This window comes from Sapajus apella, unplaced genomic scaffold (genome assembly GCF_009761245.1).
Source record: "Sapajus apella isolate SASKATOON/1434 unplaced genomic scaffold, GSC_monkey_1.0 scaffold65, whole genome shotgun sequence".
Taxonomy (NCBI): Eukaryota; Metazoa; Chordata; class Mammalia; order Primates; family Cebidae; genus Sapajus; species Sapajus apella.
The window spans coordinates 3,299,351-3,322,924 of NW_022437005.1; the positions used below are offsets into that span (position 1 = coordinate 3,299,351).

Sequence of the window (23,574 nt, forward strand, 5' to 3'; positions counted from 1 at the left end):
CAGAGATTTTGGAGACTATGCAGGATTTGGTTATGTGAAGAGCCGGTGGACAAACGGACAAGTGTTCTAGGAGGAGAGGACAGCATATGCAAAGACCCAGAAGCAAAAAATGACTATGTACAACTGGAAGCCTTGACGGAATTAGCAACATGTTCTAATCAAATGAGTTAACAAATTACAGAGCCACTGAGGTGTAATCAAGTTAATACGTTACTGCCAAGGAAAATCATGCTGTGCTGTGGGACTGGGAGGAAACCTACTTTCTCCCACCATTGCCTATAATGGCCATGTGTCATTTCACCAGGAACAGTCTCATTTGCTCAGCTGACCTTGACAATTTGGCTTTAGATTGTGCGGTTATAAAATGGCTGAAGCAAAATGCATCGCACCACTCAGACAATACAATCTGAAGTAACTGAATAAAGACAGATCTTCTTTGAATTCAAGAGCTCATCTCCCTGCCTACTTTGAAAACAGAAAACACCCGAAACTCATCACTTAAAGTGGCTCACAGTGGAATAATATTCAAGGACAAAGAGGAAAAAAGCAAAGTCTGTAATTAACACTAATCTCAGCTCATGGAGGACGAAGCCCACTTCCTTCAGTTGCTTTCATCACATGTTCCCCAGGACTGTGTATCTTAACAAGCTATTTAAGGCAATCTATAGCCAACTGTAAAGTTAGTAAATGGTCCATAAAAACGCAAGACAACTGAGACCAAAAACTGGAGAAGAAACCAGCCTTGCAGCAAACTAAACTTTTGAAAAATGGTAAAGCCCAATAAAATAAACCAGCAGAGATAAACACAGTAAATAACCATCAACTAAAACACAGGCTAACTACCAAATTACCAGCAACATAAATTCTGCCAACTCCATATATAAAATCTCCATGCTCAAGGTCAGCAAGGAAAAAAAAGGATCAGACAATTTATAAAGTAGCAGTGAGTAAGGGAGAAGGAGAGAGAAAAGTGTGCTTGCAAGGGAGTGTGGCTTCCCTCCCAGGACACGCAGGGGGCACCATGACCTCATATGAAGGTGTGATAACCTGCTTTTTGTTAGCTTAAACTGACTCTCTCTTTCTTAGCTGGGAGCTGTTCAGGCTTCATGCTAGCTTCTTGAGCAGGACAGACTCCATCTTAGCTTCTTCATTTTAGTTGTTCCCCTCATTAAGTATGTAACCGTAGTATGTAGCTGGGGCAGGATGACACCGGGCACATCCAGGAGTACATTTGCTGATAAAAGGCTAAGTCAAGTGGTACCAGCAGAGCCTGGGAATGCAGGCGCTGTTGAGTACCCAGAGCCCCCATACCTATAAGTTGTATGTCTTTTTATGACAGCTCTAGCCCTTGCACCTGGGCTATTTTATTTCCCATGTACTAGTTTATCTTTTAACTTTTTGCTTACTCTGCTTCTGTGAAAAACTTGCTTCAGCTAGGTTTCCCCATCCTTTTTCAAACTGGGGTATAAGAAACGCCCAGACTCTTTCTTTGGGTCCGAGAGAACTTTGGGCGTTAGCCACCTCTCAGTCACCACCTAAAATAAAGGACTCATAATTCAATCTAAGAGTGTGGCGCATTTCTTAACTCGCTCGGGTATAACAAAGGGGCACGCCTTGTTGAGAATATCTCCAGCTATCAGCAGATTCTGTTTCTGAAGCCCCTTCTACATCGTTATAAAGCAAAGGGAAACATGCATTCCCCTTAGTTCATGCTTATTAGATGTCTAAGTTGCAGGTGTGCTGCTATGCACTGAGTAAACAACAAACTAGATTCTGTGTCTGTTTTCTAGAACCATATAGTTGTGGATAGCAAAGCTACAGTTCAGTACAACAGCTAAGGCTCAGTACAAAAAGGGTATAACCCTGTCATTGGTGTCTCCTTACTTTCTCCCTAATGTGATGTATTCATCCTCCAAGTTTAGTGAAGGCAGAAAGGAGGTGAGGAAGGAAGGAAGGGAAGAGAGAGAAGGAAGGAGATATGAAAGAAACAGGGAAGGAGTGGGATACGGGGAGCGAAATGAAACTATTTCCTTTCACATAGTTGTTGTCATCTGGAGAGAAGCTCTCACTACCACCTGGGTTCCTTTGGCTTTTTCTATTCAAATCCCCGAACTCTTCATTTGGAATCTAGTTATTTCCAGCTGTACATTCTGGAAATCCATTTCCATGCTTCATCTGAAAGCACCAGGAAGGTGGATGCTAATCTTCCACAGCATTCTAGTATAGGAAGTAGCTCAGCACAGAAAGCATTAGGAGCTTGGTGAGTCTTTGGTGATGACCAGGATGCCCAGGGCATGCTTTTAGAGACAGCCACTATTAGCCAGATTCCCCAGACTCTAGGGCCTGTGAATACAGCCTAGAACTGTGTCTAGGAGGGCGTAATTATAGTGACACATTCAACACCCCAAGAAGGCCTATTTTCAGCTTGAAAAAAAAAAGATGGTCTAATCTCTCAGTGGGATTGGTAGTGATATAAACATTCTGTAGAATAATTTGTGAATATGCATTGAGAGCCTTAAAATTTTAGGCACTCTGGCCTGGCAATTCTACCTCTACTTCCTCCCCGCTGAGGAATTAATCATGAGAAAATGCAAAGCTTTAGCTACAAAGCTCTTCAGCCCACTAACTTGTGATAGTAAAAAACTAGATAACAAAATGCCTACCAGTAGCAGTCAAATATGGTAATGGCAGGGGTCCCCAAACCCCAGGCTGTGAACCGGTACCAGCATTTGATTTGCATAGCAGTGGGAACCCTATCATGAACTGCACACACAAGGGATCTAGGGTGCTCGCTCCTTATGAGACTCCCCTAATTATCTGAGGTGGAGGAGTTCATCCTGAATCCATCCACTCCCCTCCTCCATCCCTGTCCCTGGAAAATTGTCTTCCATGAAACTGGTCCCTGGTGCCAAAAAGGCTAGGGAGCACCGAGGTGCTCTGACTATTCATGGAATAGTCAGACAACGTAAAATTGCATGGACATTAAAACAATGTAGAAAAATATTTATGAAAGAAAAACTAGTAAATGAAAAAAACTCTCAGAAGTCCAATATTAATCCATCTTGGTAAAAGATGTAAAATATAAATGTATATATACAAATGTATATACATATATTAATGTGTGTGTACATCTACATACAGAGAGACAGAGATAGTGGAAGAAACAGGTATAGGCTAGAAGATATAGTCTTGTTAAATGTAGTCACTTCTTTTCTTTGTTTGTGATTTCTAAATTTCCCACAATGAACATATTCACATTAAAGTAAAAAATAAATTTAAGTATTCCTCATCTGTCTTCTTCCCATGATCATCGATAACTGTAGACCATCCTCTGAGTTAGGGGCCTTCCATGGCTGCCGGGTCTGCACTGGCCCTGATGCTAACCAGACCCCTCGGGCTGCTGCGCTCCTGGGATGACGCTCCTTCAGTGGCTCACCAGATACAGCTTTGGTCCTGATTTCTGATACGTTTTGGTCTAACTAGATTTGAAAGCTAGGTGTTTCTCCTCTTTACAGTTTAATTATTCAAATACATCCATTTAAATGGGCTCATCACTGGTTAGTGCTCAGGGGAGGCTAATATGCCAGTGAAAAATTCTTTTATTTTCAAGACTGAAATGAGCTTGGAAGTTATCTAATTTTGCTTTGAGCACTTTCAAGAAGCTGTGAAAGCTTCTGCATCTTGCCAAATTAGCTGTCTGTTTGCAGTCTCAGAGCAAGGCAGAGGAGGCTTGAGCAGTCGGCTTGGTTTCTTCTTAAAGACGCTGCACCAGCTGAGGAGGAATGTTTCCCCTGCAGGAAAATTATCTCCTGGCAAAGACCCTGGCTGGGCACCTCTCCAACATGGAGCTAACTCCCAAAGGAAGTCACCAGGCTTCTCTGCCTAATCCAAAAATTATCTGGCACCAAGTGTCACGCATGTGTGCGTACAAATCACGGCTTCCAGGGAGCTTGAGGTGTGGGCCAGGAGTAATTTCCAAAATCATGTTCCAGCTCTATGTGCCCAGTCAGGCTGATACGATGTTCTTGGGGAACAAGAACTTTGCTTTTGAAACTGCAAATCTTACTATAATTCAGAGCACAGGGTATTATTTTAGACATGGGCTGTTTAGAAAATTAGTAGACTGCCTGCTGAACAAAGAGAAAATTACATTGTTCTGAAGATAACTTGGAGCTTACTGGATACGATAATTTGCAAACCAGTCATAATTCTTTTGGAGAGCTCTGTTCTGTGAAAACCTGAGTACTATGCAGCAATTTTTTAGTCAATTGCAAAAAACACACTCAGGTATATACAATACCAAAGAAACCAAGAGGTATGTTAATTGTAACCCCACCAAATATGTAGAATCATATATGTGTGGGTGAGAGACTCACAAAGATATGGGCCAAGTAATATGAATATAGGAAACAGTGCACAAGGACCACTGACAAAAGACCTGGGCAGGCCTGTGAGACGGCAGATACATCCTCTGTGCTGACAGCACATTTGCTGGCCAAAACCTACAGCTCAATGAGCATTTGTGACGTGCCCACTCTGTAAGGTCTTCTGGAGATTCAAAGATAAGTGAAGCATAGTGCCTGTCCTCAAGAGGCCTACAGCAATTCAATGCATACACATCAGAGAAACGAATTTGGAAAGAGTCGATACAGAAATGCACAAAATGCCTGCGAGAGGATACACAGGAGACACTTAGCTCCAACTGGCAATGCCCAGAGAGCTACCTGAGGATACGAGTCTATGCTCAGCTTAAAAGAGGAGGAGGGCTGGCCAAGGGAAGAAGAGGCGGAAGGAGTCACAGGCAGTGTTATGGACGCAGAGGCCTGGAGAGAGGTGTGACCCACGTAAACCACAGGATAAAGTTCCGGGTAGAAAGTGACTGAAGATAACATTGGAGAACTAAGTCAGAGGTGATCAGGTTGAAGCTTGGAAGTCACCACCTGGTCAGTACTGAGGGGTCAGGCCAGATGCTGAGAAGAGGAGGAGCGCGTGACCAGGAAGGGCTAAGGAGGTGTGGTGAGTTCCTTCCTCAGGGTCACGGTGAAGACAGGCCCACAGGTCTTCCCTTTGCCATCAGATAGAGACAGGAAGCAGAGTGGGAACCATGCCAATCAGAGCTCTGCAACGTTTGCTGTTCCTCATGTATCGACCACATTGTCCCTTCAAGGGAAAAAAAAATCTGTCCTACATGTTCACAGTGATGGGCAGCACCATTTCTCAGAGTGGAGAAGCATTACACAAATTTTATTTGAATTTGTGTCAATGAGTAACGCAAGGGGTAGCAGAGACAAATTGAAGCCAGGTGAACAGGCTACATAATGGTAGCGTCAGATGCATCCAGAACCACCTATAATTCAGTCTAAAACAGATTGCTTCTCCTGAATGTTCTGATTGCCTTGGCCTAATTCTTCATTTCATCACGAGGCTCTCTTCCCACCTACAGCTTAAAGATCCTGAACATGATTTTGAGATTATTGAAATAACTGCAGCATCCCCTGGGACTTGATCTATACCACAAAAACATTCTTCTGCATAATATGTCTCTTTCCAATATCTGGAACATCCACGCCCAGAGAAATTTTAAAAGCCTTTCCCAAAGGGATGCTTGTGTCTTACTAAGATTTTACTCTTAATCTGTTTACAAAATTTTTATTAAGCATGTATTATATGAATGACACCTTATACAGAAAATAACTACACAAGGCCCCTGACTTTAAAAAGGTTCCATTCTAATAGGAATGATACATAAGCAGAATTCTTACCCAACTGCTGGCCCAGGCCTGTCCTCCCTGTCTCCCCATCCCAGGAAAGAGTGTAACACCTGCAGCAGCTGTCTGAACCTGAATCCTGGGAGTCACTCTTAGTTCCTCGACTCCACTTTGCACCATCTCTATGGCTAACATGTAGATCCAAGACACCATTACCTTTCTAAGGAAATAGCTTTCTAAATGGTCTTCGGCTTCTATGCCACATTCTCCAAATGGTGTACATCCTAATATTTGTATTAAGTACATCTTCAGGTTACTCTCTTGCTTAAATAATTCTAGTGGTTTGCCAGCTCTGAAAAAACAGTCAAAGCCCTTCCAATCGCCTGGCGGCCCCACATTACCTGCCCGGGACCTCCCTGCCCTCACTTGTAGCACTCTTCTTCCCGCTTACTACATCGCATCTACCCTGGCCCTCTCTCCGCGTCTCACTTTGGTGCCATCACACACGCTTTCCCCTTCTGTCTAAATGCTTTCCATTCCGCACCTCTCTGTTTTATGTGTGTCATTTTCTCTCCATGCAAGTCTTAGACCAAACACCCTTACTTCATTCCTGATCACTCCATCAAGCACTGTCCCAAGACATTTGATTTCATTTCATTTTCACTTTCTGGATTTATTTTTAAATTATCTGTTGATCGTGTCTCTCCTTCAACAAGCACACAACCTGACCTCAGGATTACTAGCAAGGGTGCCCCTGTCCTGGAATCCGGCCTGGTTCACAGGAGGCATTGAGAGAGGATTTGTTGATAGACGAATGTACATTACAAAGAAGGCTAAATAAGGAGGAAAGAAACGGAGCAATGTACAGTGAAGAAGGGACACTGATTTTTGGTTTTGGGGAAGAAAATCAGGAATAGCTTCCACAGCAGAGATCGGCTGTATTATGCCGAATAGGTAGCCAGGCAAAAATGTGTCCCATCGTCTGGAACTAGCAAAGGAAAAGCCCCAGGGGCACAGACTAATCCACATGTGACTAAGTAATAAAAACAACAGCAGAATCCTGGAGCCCAGACACCTGGAGGGAGGTGGGAGAGGAGCACACACAGTGGACAGCCCAAGGGACCTGGTGAAGGCTGGGACTTTACTTTTTAGACTATAGACAGTCACTGAAAAGTTCTGAAGATGAAAACTCATATACTTTGACCTGCACTTTGTAAACACCGAGAGAAACTATTTGAACTTAAAAACTAACAACAAAAAAATGGCATTAAAGAGAACTACACTTTCTCCTGTTTTGGGGAGAAAAAAGACTTCCATCCCATGTGTACATGTAAGGCAAAGAGGGGCCCATGGCTAGTGACACTGTAGTCAAAGGAGAGGCTACGTGAAGATCACTGTTTGGTTTCCAAAGCCGTTGAACAGCCACATTACATTATCAAATGGTTTTGAATTAAAAGGCGCCACCACTGCGGAGGATAATAAAGGTAGTGCCTGGATTCCAGGGTTAACTAGCTGGGCGCTGGGCCAGGAGACACTTCCAAGCCAGCACTTTTCATATCACAGGACAATCTAACTAGACAATATTTAACAGATGGGATCGCACTATTTAAGCTGAAATAAACACTAAAGATCTGTATGTTACATTAAACTTAAACATAAGCAATTCCGTCTTAGTCACAATACAAGGCAACTGCTAAAACTACTGTAAGGAATTAAAGACCGACAACAAAACGTGCCTTTTGAAGCACTGATCGTTCAGTTGCTCTGAGAGTGTTCTCCCATTTCAGAGGTCTGACTAATACGGCTTATTTCAGGACAGAATTATTTAATGAGCGCAACTTCCCCCAATGACGATACAACAAAATGGAAAGGCCGAATGGGAAAGATGAAGGCTGATACAAGGGAGTCAACTGCTGGTGCTTCCAGAAATCCTGCATGGAGGGAGGGCCCAGGAGTCCACAGCCACAGCGTTGCACTACCTGGCTTTTTTTCTTAAGTTCAGGCAGGTGCTGAATTTGGGCTTCAGCTGTGGCCTAGAAAACGAGGAATCCAGAAATGTGATGAAGGACCCTCCTATGATACTAAAGGAATTCCTTCTAGGTATCTGCTTTCCACAAATCAGAACACTGGGTTGGGCTGAAGGAGTGAATGCCTTTCGGCACACGGCTCGATGTTTGCGAGAAATGCCAGGGTTGGCGGAGAGGGAGCAATGGAAAATGGAACCAGCCACGCAGCTGCAGTAAGGCAAGCAGTAACAGAGTCAAAGCATGAGTGATGGAATCAGATAGACCTGGATGCATGCCTCAGCTCTAATTATGAAACTGATGGAGAGCAAATGTAGTAACATTTCCCCATATGTAAAATAGAAATAGGCTTGTGAGATTTGAAAGATCGCGGATTCAAGGTGCTTGGCATAGTGCCTAGCATACAGTAACTACTAAATAAATGACAGTTCTAGAAAATGTTGTTCTTGTTATTTTTTTCTCACCTTTATAGCCATTTGATTTACCTCCATTACTTTACATGCAACTATCCTGGTAAGAATAAATGTATGGAATCTCACACAACTGAAAGGGCCCTCAAAGTTCCCTGTTTTTAGGCATCTTCATTATCACTGTCGTTTTATTGATGAAGCCACTAAGGACATGAGTTAAGGTGACTGTCCAAGGTCACCTCGTCACTAAGTCCATTTACAACACTCTCATTTGTGCTCTCAGCAGTCCCCTAGTGTTTGAAGTAGTGAAGATAATTTCCTGCACTACTGGATGGCCTAAGAACCAGGCTGCCTCTGTTATTACAAATAATTTATACAATGGGATAGAAGTGCGTAAGCCAAAGGGATCACGCGCTGAGTAATCAAAGTGCCAACTCTAAAATATTAGACAGTTATGAAAATGACACTGAAGCTTGTAATAACCCTTGCTAATGCTTATTATGCTGTTAAGTGAAAAATCAGAAAACGCAATCCCGTTTATGTTGTGATTATAACTAAGTAAAATTATGCACATATATAGCAAGGGCTGGAAAGGAAGTCGGAAAATGATGGTGGCTGGCTTGATAAGAAGGTGCCGTTGCAGGAGTTTTATTTTTATCTTGTGACCATAATGCAGTTGGCACAATAAATGCAAAAGTGATCTTCCCAGGGAAGGAGACGCTGCTGTTCACTCACCCGGGGTTATACAACATGACTGCAGACAGGTTCTCACGGGACTTCGAGAGGTCGGTCATGGACAAGCTGAAGGAGGACAGAAGGCCACTCTAAGAGCAGACACAGGGCAGAGTGGTTACCTTAGCAGAGAAGAAAAGGCACTGGTCTGGACTCATTGCTTCCAACGTGTGAGAGACAATGAGGTGCACACGCTCCTAATTAACACGCACCGCAATTAGCTGGTCTATCTGAGGAAAGCAGATTGGGGCAGTAAAGCCCTGGTACATTTCAAACCCAAGCCTTCCGCTAAGCACAACAGGGACTTGGCCTTCCAGGACTGGGGAATTTCACCAGGAATTCCACAATCCAGTTGGTCTCCCCTACCAGTTAAAGTTGAGGAAAGGGGTCACAATATCTTTGTCATCCTCCATTGCCTGGCAGGCAGCAGTCTCCTGTAATCAACGACACCAGCTCACACTTATGGAGTGATAAAGATGAATGCAGGAGAGGTGAAGGGAGATCAAAAGTAAGAGCCTGACCTATTTTGCTTCCATGGGAAGCTATTGGCAAACATGTTTGTTCTCTCTGTTCCCCTGAAACTGTACCAAAAAGGACCCTCTAGGGAGACCCTGGGCTGGAGCAGATAAGAGGCTCCACTGGCTAGAACGAGCCACCCAGGAGAAGGCTGAGGTCTGCGGCTTTCTCATTATTTTCCATCTAGGGCACTGGCAACCTCGGGCACTTCTTATAAAGGAGACAGAAACGAGAGGCTGGGTAACCAGCGGTCAAGGGCAAATGCTTCTGGTATTCAAGTCAGTGCTGCAGCCAAGGCTCCCCGCTTGCTGGCTACAGAACAAGTTGGGGAGAGTCACTCTTGGTCTCTTTCTCATCTTGACCTGGGGGTGACAGCCTGGGGGTATTAGCAGCTGCTGCACAGATAAAGTGGTAGAATATATGTACAAGTTTAGCACCATTCCTGGCTCATAGAAATGTTAGTTGTAGCCTTTATTATCTTCTTCAGTCTAAGGACCAGCCATGACATCTCTGAACAGATTTCTTTCCTCGTTTCTGTGGTCCTCAGCTCCCTTACCCATCAGCACTTAAACGTCTAACCCGTTAGACGTTCCCTTCCAATTAAACCAAAGTCTTTCCCAGTTGTCCTAAGCCCACTCCTGCTCTCGCTTCCCACCTCAATGAAAAATCTGTTTACTGTGGCTAATTTTGGATGAATGTGACTCCAATGTTGGGTTAATTCCTAACAGATGCTGATTAGAGGAAGTCACTCTCCACCTAACGCAAAATGATGTCCAGTTCCTTGGTGGGAAGGGCAGAAGGCTGAAGAGAAGGCTCTAGAAGGGGCAGTTTCTCCTGTCTGCTCTGGAATTCACTTGCTTGCTCTCTTACTTCATCAGCCACTCATCTGCTGGGAAACAATCTCCCTAGAATCAATCCAGGTTGCAGAACTACTTTTCCAGTGGTTCTACACCCCAGAATGTCAAAAGCTTAGAACCAGAGTGACCACCACCCACTCATCCCCACATCTGATCAGTGGTTCCCTCCTAGAGACACCATGTCCCTCACCTTCCTCTTCTCCCTGAGCTTGGCAGCTTCCTTGGGATGGTTAAAGCGAAACATATTGGTTCTTCCCAAGAGAATCACAGCACCTGAGAACACACAAAAACAGTAATGAATTTACAGTAAGCAGTGTGGTCAGTTATCATTATCATAACATGGAATTCCACTGTTGAAATGTAATTTCCAGTGTATTATAAAATAATAAGGGAAAGCTTGAGTCTCAAAAGTCTGCTTACTTAAGCCAATGTCAAATCTGCAAATGCCTTTATTTTTACAGCTGAGAGTTACAACACACATAATATCCTAATATCCATAATATCCAGCAGAAGTGATGAATATAAGCATTACAACATATTTATTATGAGATTTAAAACTTAACAGACAGATAATTAGACTTTTGATTGTCTGGAAGAAAAAAGAAACCAGTTCTCCAAAGAGAGATAATAGCAAGCAAAGCATATGATCACAACTTGAGAAATGTTTATTGATGCTGATAAAAGTAGAAATCTCAAAAGAAAAGTGCTTTGAGAAGAAAACATGATGGAGCTGGCAGAGTATAGACAACTGTTACTAACATCTTCCCCAGAATTTGACAGGAAAGGACTTGTGTACATGTATGGTCTATTTCCAAATAAAAATACTGCTTCGTGTCAAAACCCTATTAAAATTCCACATTCAACACACAAGAAAATGTCCTTTTGATTGACGAGAGTCTTCCTTATTTAGAAAACAACTACACAAAGGGCAAAATAATTAAAGAAATATGCCCAAGGAAAACAAAAGCATGGGAAGAAGCAAATTTCAGCTTGATGAAGCAAACAAACCCATTCTAGAGTCACACCTATTTAAGGCGGGCACAGGTACCTGCAGGGCTGTGAGCTTCTTGTCACCAGAGGCATGTAAGAGAAATGATGTTGCAGAAGAGATTCATTGTCTCTTCTCAAGTCCCATCCATGTGTGAGAGTCCACGTGTATGGTCCCATCCGTGTATGAGAGTCTACAATGCCTCACAGCATCAGTAAAGACAAGACACATGCACTGACAGCCATGAAGAATGACATGTGAGTGCTTAAGTGCCTAGAGTACTTAGCTAGATGTGTGATTAAGTGACGAGTGCAGCCTGGAGTGGCTAGGGACAGGCTTCTGCACCAAGGACATAAGCTGGGTCTCACTGGATAACCAGAGGGCAAGAGGAAGTGTTCCATGTGGGGTAATTGCAGGGAGAGGCTAAGCTATAGACAGGAGAATGGCCTGCTATGTTCAAGAGTCGTGTCCCTCCACAAAGTTCAGGATGTTTGAAACAGCATCAAGAATCAATACCGGATAGATGAAACAGACTATGAAGACTGGAGAACCAGGATGAGAGTTTAAACGAGAGGTCACAAACTGGTGGCCAAAGGAAAAAATTCAGCCCATAGATGTGTTTTTTTGTGTTCCCTGTCACGTTTCAAAAACAAAATCTTTAGTTGGCAAGAGTCAAAAATCTGGAGAGTTCACATAAAAGTCTGCATACCTTTCTAGCATTTCTTCAAAATTCCTAAGATATGCTATCAGTAGATCTTTGCCTGCACTTGGCAAAAATCCCTGGGCTGCAGAGGGTTGCCTCCTTTGCAGAGGTGACCTCTGGCTGACCACAGTCACTAGCCTCTTGCTGGGATAATATCTTTACCTGGCCCCTGCAAGAAATACAACACCAGATATCTATTCTGGAGCTCAGGCCAGCATATCCACCTGCCTATTCGATGTATTGTTTGGACAGCTCAAGGGAGTTTCAAATTCAATATGGTTAAAACCTAATGGGTTTAAATCACAACCGTAGGGAGTAACTGATATGGGTTGGTTTTAGTGATTGTCATTATTTAGCAGAAACAAAGTCACTATGAAAATGAGGAAAAGATAGCTTTAGGAGCCCTAGAAGGGCAGCAGCAGATCTTATCCACTCTACAATCTGCTTATCCCTGTCACGTAAAATTGCATTTGTATTTTTTCCAATTACGGCAAGGCACTATTACCATGATTAAAAAGGGTGTTTCCCATACCTTTTATGACTAGGACTCAGAGCAGTGTGCCGCACAGAAAGCCAAAAGCTAAGCAGCTATGTCTAGGATATATGTATATTTAATGCTGTTAAAGTTACATTAGAGATTAATAAAGCAATCATACTCCAGGTGTTAATTACATTTCCAATTCTTCTTTTTTTTCTGTTAATCAAATGCCCAGCCATGCAAGTTGAAAATTGCTAAAATATGTTAATGGAAAAATAGAATCTTATTTCAGAGACATATTTCAAATTGCATTAAATCATTGAAAATAATCTTGCCGCCCATGTTATTTGCATGAAATACACATAAAAAGCCCTTTAAGGAGTTATAAAAGAAAGCAAAGCTATTCATGACAATTTATTGTTTCCATCTAGATAACGTGAGTCAACAGTCTGGCATATAAAAAGGGGTCCATTAAGGCTGGTTTCCTTCCCTTTCTTCTACTGAGCATCTGTACTCAACAAATCTGGTGAATTTAAAAATTTGCTTCATTTTTACAAGCTGCCACTATTCATTCATTCATTTAGCAAATATTTAATGAACAGTTACTTATGCCAGTCGCTATGATAAACAGAGGGGACACAGAGTTGAGCAAGTCAGATGTATGCTTTACCTTTACAGAGCTTTAAAAAATGTCAAAGAGAGAGATAAATAATCAAATAATGACATAATTCCGCAAATAAATGCAAAACAGCAACTGAAGGAGAAGAATTGTGTCCAGGGCTCAAAGAGCAAGAATGACATGGGTTTATTACAGGGGAAGTTAGAGAAAGGTATCTTCGAGGGAGGTGGTGTCTAAAGCTCTGAGAACAAATTGGGGAGAGTGTCATGTGTAAAAGCAATAATGATCACAATGACGACTGATGAAAATAATGAGGAGGAAGAGAACGCCAAGAATGAGTGACTGAAGACAGCCATGGCTATGTGGCTATGGCAAAGGAAACAAAGGTGAGCACTGCACCAAGGTAAGGCTTGAGAAGGAGGGACAAAGTAAACCAACTCAAACGTTTCAGGATGTAAAAGATTGTCTCTTTTATCTAGTTGCAAGAGGAAGACACGGAAAGGCTCTGTGTAGCAGCATAATAACATGATTAGATTTCAGTTTCAGAAAGATCATTCTTGCAATGGTGACTGAAGAAAGGCCACACAGGGCAAGAGTGGATGTGGCCAGGCAAGCTAGGTGGCTACTACAGTGGTCCCAATAAGTGATGACGGCTCAGGACTGGGGGAAAGGGGTAGCACAGCAGTCAAGTAAAACAAAACTAAAAGATATGAAGGAGATAAAATCCACAAGATTTGATGATGGGCTAGATACAAAGAGGAGAAGGGGGAAAGGAAGATGGCTCCTGGGTTCTGGACCGCATCGCTGGTTGGACGGGGAGTCTTCTACACAGACTGAGAACGCTGGAAAAGGACCAGGATGGAGTGGGGAAAAATCATGAGCTTGGTTTTGGACATAATGAATTAGAGATGCATTTGGCAAATGAAAATATGGGTTTGAAGCTCTAGTATAAAAGTCTGGGATGTCAATGTATCTACCACATGAAATTTAATTATGCTTCATCTACACTTACAGACAGTCCTGAAAGTAACTTTAGACAATATTTTAAATAATTTTGTGAATGAAACAAAGTTAGTGTACAGTGAACCATCAGAAAGCAAAGGTGCTGCTATCTCAGCCACCCATGTGCACAATCTGCAGTGCTTAGCATCACCATCATTCCTGATTCTAAATTTATACGCTGCTGATAAGCAATCACCTGGTGATCCAGGTCTTTTTGTTAGCATAATCATGAACAAGTAGGAAATTCACTCCTTCAAAACGGGGAGGATGCAAGTTTTTGCTTATCACAGGAATTTCACAGTTATGCATGTCTGCTGCATTAGCACATCTCAGCACAGTTATTCTGATATTGGCACCCTTGATTGCTGTAGGGGCTGCCTCATCATCTGTAGTCAGTGTCTTTCTAGGGCAATAATGCCAAAACACTGATGTTTCATCAGCATTACAGAATTGGTCTGTGTCAGATTTTCATCAGCAATGACCCTGACAAACTCTCAATAAATTTCTCTGCTGCTTCATAGTCAGCAGATACTTTATCACCACAATTTTTAAAAATTGCTGTGTCTGTTCCTAAATGTCTGCAACCAGTCTGAATGTTCACACTTTCCTTCAATTTTTGGTTCACTGTGTTAGATTTTTGCTTGTTTTCACGATCAGCTTCCCATGAAGTGGCAAGTTTTCACTGTGACACTGACAGGATCCACTCTTTTAATACACAATTGAGATCTTCACTTTCAGCGTTATGCAGTGTCTTTCTATTTTTTATTTATGTGTGTTTATTACTTTCAGCATATAACTTAGACTTCTGTTTCTTCAGGTCATATATGATGGACACATCAACACTATACTCTTCTGTAAGACACTTCACACTTAACACCACATCCAGTTTCTCTAACAGCTTGACTTTCTGTGCTACAGATCAACATAAATACTTCCTGTGCTTCCTATCACTGTTACCCAAAGGGGTAGCTGCAGGCCTTTCTGACATGTTCAAACATTATCTTTACATCACAAAGGAGAGAATAAATAAAACAAACAAGCAAACAAAAAACCAAAAACACAGTGAGTAACGCATGCAGGTCTTGGTCCTGTGCAGGGTATCATGGGGAACCTGCTACTGTCATGTATGGCCTGAACACCTGCTGTTTTATTATCCTCTGTCGACATACTTATATGGGGGAATCTGAACATGTGTGGAAAAGATTCACTGCAGCTGAAGGGGACTAGGGGGTCTCTTTTCCTTTGTGGGTAGGAATAAGCTGTATATGTGATGCACCTATGTTTTGACTGCAACCACATCACATGAGGTCAGGTTTGGAATTTTCCATTTGTGTCCTCATGTTGGCCCTCAAAAACTTTTGGACATTTTGGATTTCTGATAAAGAAAGTTGTGTGTGTGTGTGTGTGTGTGTGTGTGTGTGTGTGTGTGTAAGAGAGTCATTGCTAATTTGGATTTCTGATAAAGAAAGTTGTGTGTGTGTGTGTGTGTGTGTGTGTGTGTGTGTGTGTGTGTGTGAGAGAGTCATTGCTAATAAATGAAACCACAAGAGCAGGAAAGAAACCTGAGGACCGAATACAGAGGTAGATGATAAGAGGACCTAAGACTGGGCACCTGAAGAAGTGTTGAGTTCTAATGGCCAAGTATGAGAAAATAAACTTACAGAGGAAACAGAGAGGAGGCCATGAGAGAGGGAGAAAGAAACCCTCAGAAACCAAGAGAAAGAGGGGCCAACAAGGAAGAATGCTTCTCAGAGGTCAATCAGATGAAAAGACTAGAAAACACCATTGGGTGTGGTGGCACAGGGGTCATAAGTGGCCTTAGTGAGAGCTGATTTGGTAGTAGACCAAGGTCAGAAGGAAGAGACTGAGGGATGCACAAGAGGTAAGAAAATGTAGACGTACTGAGCACAGGCAACTCCTTCGAGAAGTTCTCTTTCGAGAACAAAGAGAAGAGTTGGTAGTAGCCAGAGGAGATGATAGGATATTAGTCCATTCTCACACTGCTAATAAAGACACACCTGAGACTGGGTAATTTATAAAGTAAAGAGATTTAATTGAAACACAGCTCAGCATAGCTGAGGAGGTCTCAGAAAACTTAAAATCACGGCGGAAGGGGAAGCAAACAGGTCCTCTTCACATGGCAGCAACAAGAAGTGATACACAAAAGGGGGGAGCCCCTCATCAGATCTTGTGAGAACTCACTATCAAGAGAACAGCAGCATGGGGGTAACCACCCCCACAATTCAATTATCTTCCACCAGGTCCCTCCCACGACACATGGGGATTATGGGAACTACAATTCAAGATGAAGTTTGGGTGGGGACACAGCCAAACCATATCAGATAGATCCTGCAGGATATACGTAAACTCATACGCATATTTAAAATGCAATAAGCAAACTGAAGGGAATAAAGGGGAATAAATGAATAAAACAACTACTGAATGAGGCTAGCTGATACTGTAAAGTTTCTTGATGAAATCTGAAGAGGGTGTGCTGCCCAGAACTCCTGATGTGGCTGAGGACAAGTCAGTGCTTAATCTCTTCAAAATTCAGTTTCTTCATCTAGTCATCAAACTGGACAATTTCTAAGATTCCTTCCAGATCTTAAATTCCTTTCAACTATGAACCACTTGGTCTGAGGTCAGTGTGATTAACAGCAGCAGATGGACTTTACGTGATGCACTTAATTTATAATTTTGCAAGCATTTCTAAACCTCCTTGAAATACATGACTTCTGTGAGATTATTTCAGAGCTTGCTAAATACCCAAGGACAGACAAATTCCAAACAGTCTTCAGAGGGAATGGAGAGGACATGACATTGTGAAAGAGTAGGCCGAAACACTGCTGGTTTCACATGAGACTCTATTTTAATATTTCAAGTAAGCTGAAAGAAGTCTGTAAATGTTGCTAGTGATTTCTAAGGAATGCAGGGACAATAATCATTAATATCATCATTAATTACCTCTTCAAGTTTTATGAGATTTTCTAATTCTACTACTGTACAAATAAACCAACTCATTTTTTCTCCTACTGTTTTCATGTGAATATTTCTGAGGTAATGATGTACCAATAATTTCATTCTGGGTTGCAAATAATACAAACATACGAGACGACTGTGTTCCCAAAAGCCTGTGGTTCACACCTTAGAGGCTGTGGTGTCAATAAACATGAGACACCCTTTGTAATCCTGTTTCAGGACACCTAGTTCTACCTTTTACTTACTTTAGAAACACACCCTGTCCCCCACCAACCAAAACATACCCCCAGCCCTCAACCAACCAACACACACACAGAGAACGTAATGTACTGTGAAAGCATCCTCAGTGAAAGAAAGGTGATCATTCTAGACATGCCAAATGGAGAAACCAAACTCTGTCAGGAACATATAATTTTCTGAAATGGTATTGAATGAGAGGCTGAAGTGAGGTAGGGCAGGTAAAGTTCTTATTTCATTGCCTAATTCAAGCAAACAGAAACTTGCTTACGTGTGACATTTTCCTTCTGCTTTAAAATATCTTAAAGATATTTATTTATATTAAAATAAGTTATGATGATGGTACCATTGGGGGAAACTGATAAGAGAACATCTAATTTCCACTAATACATGCTGATACTTAAGAACAGATTAAGCAATATGTTCAAGGGCCTTAGAATTTGTGACACAGATTTATTTAAACCACTAGAATTAGAGTAATTTTTTTATATCAAAAATGGCTTTGGGAAACTAGATAGGAAAAGATGAAGATCTAACACAGTGCCTGTGATGGCCAAGAAAATTTCACATAAATACTAAACAAATTCAAGCAGGACACGTGGCTTGGTGTTAATGGCTGGCTTGGGAATGAATGACAGGTACTCTGCAACACAGGCAGCAGGCAGCAGTATCAAAGCATGCCATCAGGTCATCAGTTGGTAATTTTAAAGAATAAAAATGCACATGATGCCTTACCAAAAAGCTACATTGACCTTGTCCCTTCCTTTTCAATGTTTACAATTCAAATATGAATTTACAATTTCCTGCTTTAGATAAATCACTTCAACCTCTGTTTACTCTTAGTAAAGTGAAAATTGCAAACTTAGATTCTGGGACTCTGGAGAAGAAAGAAAATTGATTTTCAATCTTTGCTGTTGAAGTTTCCAGCCAAATTACCTAACAAGTATGATTTGCCCAACTGCGTGCACAAGCTGAGTGTGGAGCTTTGTAAAATTTCAAGATGCTCCAGTCCCATCCCCAAAGAAATGTTTAATGTATGTGTGGGAGCAAAGAGAGGGGGTGGTAAGTAGGAGCGGATTTTTCTTCTTAACACCTCATGGGAGGAACAAAACGGGCACAGACGGTCCCCAACTTAAGATGGTTCTACTTATGATTCTTCAACTTTATAATGATGCAAAAGTGATATGCATTCAGCACAGTATTCGACAAGTTATGTGAAAGAGTCAACATCTGATTATAAACTAGGCTTTGCATTAGATGATTTTGCCCAGGATTCTGAGCACATTTAAGTAGGCTAGACTAAGCTGTGATGCTCAATAGGTTAGGTGTATTAAATGCATCTTCAACTTAGGATATTTTCAATTTACAATGGATTTATCAGGACACAGCCTCCTTGTAATTCAAAGAACATCTGTATATGGAATGGGTCTGTCCTTCTGAAGGAAAACACAGAAAGCGTAGGAAATGATTAGAGGGTAATTCAAGACAGTATTCTAGTCACATGATAAATTCCAATGTACTGAAGGAAAGCATTACACGATTCAAGCCATTAGTAACTTTCTTCCCATTCATGCCTAGTAGTCCACATTATTTGCTACCACTATTAGTAATCACCTCGACTATTTGTTTCTAGGCTCCTATACACCCCAAAATGTCAATATCCTATTGCTCCTTCTGAAATAGTTCTTGCACACCACCTCCCTTCCCTCAGCTCCCAAAGTCTCTTACCTTCAACCCCCTTTCCTCACGGCTCTTTTATCAGCTTCCCTTTGGGCTAAACAAACACTGCAGGATGCTCACGTCTCAGCCCACGTTACCCGTCTACTGAGTGGTCAGAAAGGACTCCCTTCCACTTTCCAAAGAAAATTCATGTAATTGATCTAGGACTTAAGAGCCCTACAGACCTGCTCATAACTCAACAGCCTCGGTCTGACTAATCCTACTCCTCCCACCATCCCCATTCCAGTCTTAGACACTTCTTCACCACACACTTTGGCTGAAGGGCGTCTAAGTCACTTTTTCACTCTATGCCATTAAGACAAATATATTCACTTCAGAATTCAACTTTGGGTACACTCCCCCTTTCTAGCAGTGTAAAACCACCCTCTGGAAGGAGTTTTGGTTCTGCGTAACTTGAAACAAGCATGCACCACCCTGTTTCTTCCAATGAATATATCTATAGCCTAAACAGAATGCACACAGTAGTTATTTGAGAACCTTGGAAAGTAAAGAGTAGCAGGTGCACTTCTCTATCAGTGACATTAAGCTTCTCTTCATGTGTTTGTTGACCACATGTATGTCTTCTTTTGAGAAGTGCCTATTCATGTCCTTTGCTCACTTTTTAAATTTACAAGATTTTTTTTCTTGTAAATTTGCTTAAGTTCCTTGTAGATTCTGGATATTAGACCTTTGTCAGATGAACAGATTACAAAAATATTATCCCATTCTGTAGGTTGTCTGTTTGCTCTGATTCTGTTTCTTTTGCTCTTTAGTTTAACTACAACCCATCTGTCAATTTTTGCTTTTGTTGCAGTTGCTTTTGGCCGTTTCATCAAAATCTTTGCCCGTGTCTATGTCCTGAATGGTACTGCCTAGATTTTCTTCTGAGGGTTTTATAGTTTGGGTTTTACATTTAAATCTTTAATCCATCATGAGTTAATTTCTGTATAAGGTGGAAGGAAGGGGTCCAATTTCAATTTTCTGCATATGGCTAGCCAGTTCTCCCAGCCATTATCCTCAGCAAACTAACACAGGAACAGAAAACCAAACACCACATGTTCTCACTTGTAAGTGAGAGCTCAACAATGAGAACACATGGACACAGGGAGGGAAACAACACATATTGGGGCCTGTTGGTGGAAGGTGGGGCGGGGAGAGCACCAGGAAAAATAGCTAATTCATGCCATTAATACCTAGGTAATGGGTTGATAGGTGTAGCAAACCACCATGGCACACGTTTACGCATGTAACAAACCCACACATGTACCCAGGAACTTTAAAAAAAAAAGAGGAGGTGCATTGAAGAAAACCAAGATTGGAAGCATCACTGAACTAACAGTGAATTTACCATTTTTTGCCTGCAGTGATTTCCCAGCTTGGTGTAGGAAGAAACCCAAAAGTGGACATCAGTGCAAAAGAGAGAACTCCAGGAGAAGCCTCCTAGTTCAGGTTGAAGGAGGAGCAGAGAGTCCCTTGGCAGGAACAGTGGGGCCATGAGGAAGGGGAATCTCTCTTTCCCATCAGAGGGGGTGGGGCCATGAGGAAGGGGAATCTTTCTTTCTCATCAGAGGAGTGGGACAGATCCCTGTTGCTTTTTGCTTTCCCTGTCCTCTGACTTCTTGTCTGTGGACCTGGAGACAGGCACAGGAAGTACCTGAAAGAGTAGAATAAATAAAACTCAAGATTTCCAGGGAAGGGAAGACTCAAGGGAAGTAGAAGGTGCAGGAGAGATGGTGAAGAAGGAAGTGTGCAGGAAGGCAACCACACAGAGTTGTTTATTAACTTCTGGGCTCACCCCTACGTGTGGACATGTGGATCTGATCCTCAACAGCATGCTAAGGCTTTGAGAACTGAACTAAGCGACAGACCACTGCACAGGTCCCAGCCTGGCCAATGGGTGGCACACCCATGGCTACTGGAAGAGCACTGCAAAGGATCTGAACACTGAAGCAGCAGTGCAATGGCAGACACGATCAACACAGGCTGACAGTAACTCACAGCCTGCATCCAGCTAGGTAAACTGTCTGCTAAAACAAAAAGTATAAACATTTCCCATAGGATTTAAATAAGACCCAGAATCTCATAATACCCAAAACGTTTATGACACAATCCAATATTATTACTCAGCACAGCAAGAACCAGGAATATCTCAACTTGCATGACAAAAAACAATCAACAAATGTTTATACTAACAAAAAGCTCCAATAAATATTTAAATACTCATGAAATAAGTAAAAAAAATAAAAAACTCAACAAAGTAAAGATATAAAGAAGAATTAAATATTACAACTGAAAATCACAATATTCAAAATAAAAAATTCATTGGTGGGCTTAAACGCAGGATGGAGATGACAGAAAACGTCAATGAACTTGAACACAGGTCAACTGAAATGATCCAATCAGGAAAGCAAAGATAAAAGAGTTTATCAAAAAATAAAAATAGGTAAACATAGCCTCAAGGAACTGTGAGTCAATACTAAAACTGTGAGTAAATACTAAAATATCTAACTTTCATGTAATTGTAGTCCCAGAAGGAGAAGGGGAAGAGTGAGTGTAGTGCAGGAAAAAATAAATAAATAACAAATAATGGCTGAAAACTTCCCAAATCTAGAGAAAGACAAAAGCCTACGAATTTGAGAAGCTCAGCAAAACCCAAACAGGTTATCCCCCAGAAATCCATGCCAAGACATACTGTAAAGCCAACATATTGAATGTAAAGCTGAAAATGAAGTTTTAAAAGAAGAGAGTTCGAAAAAAATAGATAGGATGAGTGAAAAAAAGAGAACAAAGGGGTTATACCAATTGAAAAAAGAGAAGAAAGGGGTTAAACAGACTGAGAAATATTTGGCTCACGTGCAGAAGTTTTGTGCACCAAGAAACTAACTCCAGTATAATTAGCTTTGGCCACTTGTTCTCACATTCAAACATGTAAGACGTCAAATTCTAAGCCATCGAACTGACGGAACAGACCCCCTCTTGGCCATGGGCACCCCAGAGAAACCTTGGAAATTGAGTTCTTGGGCGTGACAGGATGGGAGGTAGGACATGCTTTCTTCTACTCCCTCCTTTGCTAACTGCCAGGGCTTTCACTCCTCAGGTTCAACAGAAACCAGCTCTTTGGAAAGACTTGCTTCACCGCTGATTTCAACCAACTGTGACTCCCCCTACCTTCTGTGGTTTCCACACAACGAACCAGCATTGCCCCCTGATAAGAAACCACTGACCATGGAGTAGTTCTGGCCAATATATAGGGTGCACAGTGAATGTTTCCATGTCCTCTGCTTTACCTTTTTGACATCAGAGGGCCAAAACTCCACCCTTGGATCATGCTAACCCTGCCAGTTTTTGTTCACCCAACCCATGAGGGAGCATAAGCTCAATTGTGCATGCTCATGTTTCCCCTCTCATAAATATTCATGACTACTCCTATAGCTTATTAAATATGCACATTCAGTCATCCAGCTCAGCATAAATTCCTGTTCCCTTTTCCCCTCCCTCAGTGTGTCTGTTTCTGGCTTCTGGCTGGAGGCTATGCTTCCCCGCCTGTCTGAATGGCCACCCTGCAGGCCTTATAAAAAATAAAGCTCTCCTTTCCAAATTTACAAAGCTTGTCATTCTTGAGTTGACACGCGCATCAGAATCACAGACATAAAAAACCCGATTGCAGGCCCTCATCCCTAGATTTTTTCGTTCAGTAGGTTTAGGATGCAGTCTGGGAATTCGCATTTCTAACAAGCTCTCAGCTAATGCTGATGTTGATGTCATACTTCGAGAATCACTAGCTCTAGGTATAGTCTTTTAAGAAGAGTTAGGTATTTGACATTAAAGAACAGCTAGCTATAAAATCAGTCCATATACAAGTGATAGATTTCATATTTGCAGGTCTCTAATCTGAGGAAGGCATATGATGAGTGCTTAGGGTCAAGTGCAGGTGAGTCGGTGGAGGAACAGATACTGACACCTGCTGACTTTTTGTTACCACATAAAAGGTCTCCTCTGTTTAATGGATACCTTGGCTAAACCACTGGGAGATCTATTTCCCTTTCTACTTCCACTAAAATTCTTTTTTAATTACTCAGAGAACAACTCACAGCAGCCCTCCAGCAGATGAAAATTTTATCAAAGTCTCCTCAGCTCCACTCTGCAGACAATCATCTGTTCCCTCTGAGTACTTGAATAGATGAAAATATATTTTGGCACTCAAGCATAACAGATTCAAATGCGCCCAAGTACAATTTTCCCAGATGCCATTTCTGTAGCACTTCTAAGAAGAGATGAACAGTCAATGGATCTGACAAACCAGTTAAGACCAAAGCAGTCCACTTACATGAATGAAAAAATTAATTACATTCAACAACTTTAAAATAACATATTACAGTAAAAAGAAAAAAATAATAATTAAGAAAAAATAGTTCCTAGCATTCAATTATAGGACAAATGCTGAAATATCGTCTCAATTACAATGCATCTAACTGTTGTATCATTTCATATTAAGTATATAAAACAGAAAAAAGAAAAAAATCAAGGGGCTAAGCCACTACCAAGAAGAGATCAAGTTCTGCGGACTAGTATCGTGATCAAAGTCACATTTTCTTCTTGATA

At 41.6% G+C, this 23,574-nt stretch overlaps 1 protein-coding gene across 15 annotated transcripts in view; it reads right to left on the reverse strand.

Moving 5' to 3' along the window:
* KIF16B (kinesin family member 16B) overlaps positions 1-23,574 on the reverse strand; it is a 302,210-nt gene that overhangs the window by 125,463 nt on the left and 153,173 nt on the right. For all 15 annotated transcript variants that reach the window (XR_004259830.1, XR_004259831.1, XM_032248035.1 and 12 more), the window contains 2 exons: positions 10,438-10,520; positions 8,878-8,966 (listed from right to left, as the gene is read on the reverse strand). Coding sequence is in view for 13 of the 15 variants with exons in the window: in XM_032248035.1 (XP_032103926.1) it covers positions 8,878-8,966; positions 10,438-10,520 (172 nt within the window). In the remaining 2 variants the exon portion in view is untranslated. The remainder of the gene's footprint in view (positions 1-8,877; positions 8,967-10,437; positions 10,521-23,574) is intronic.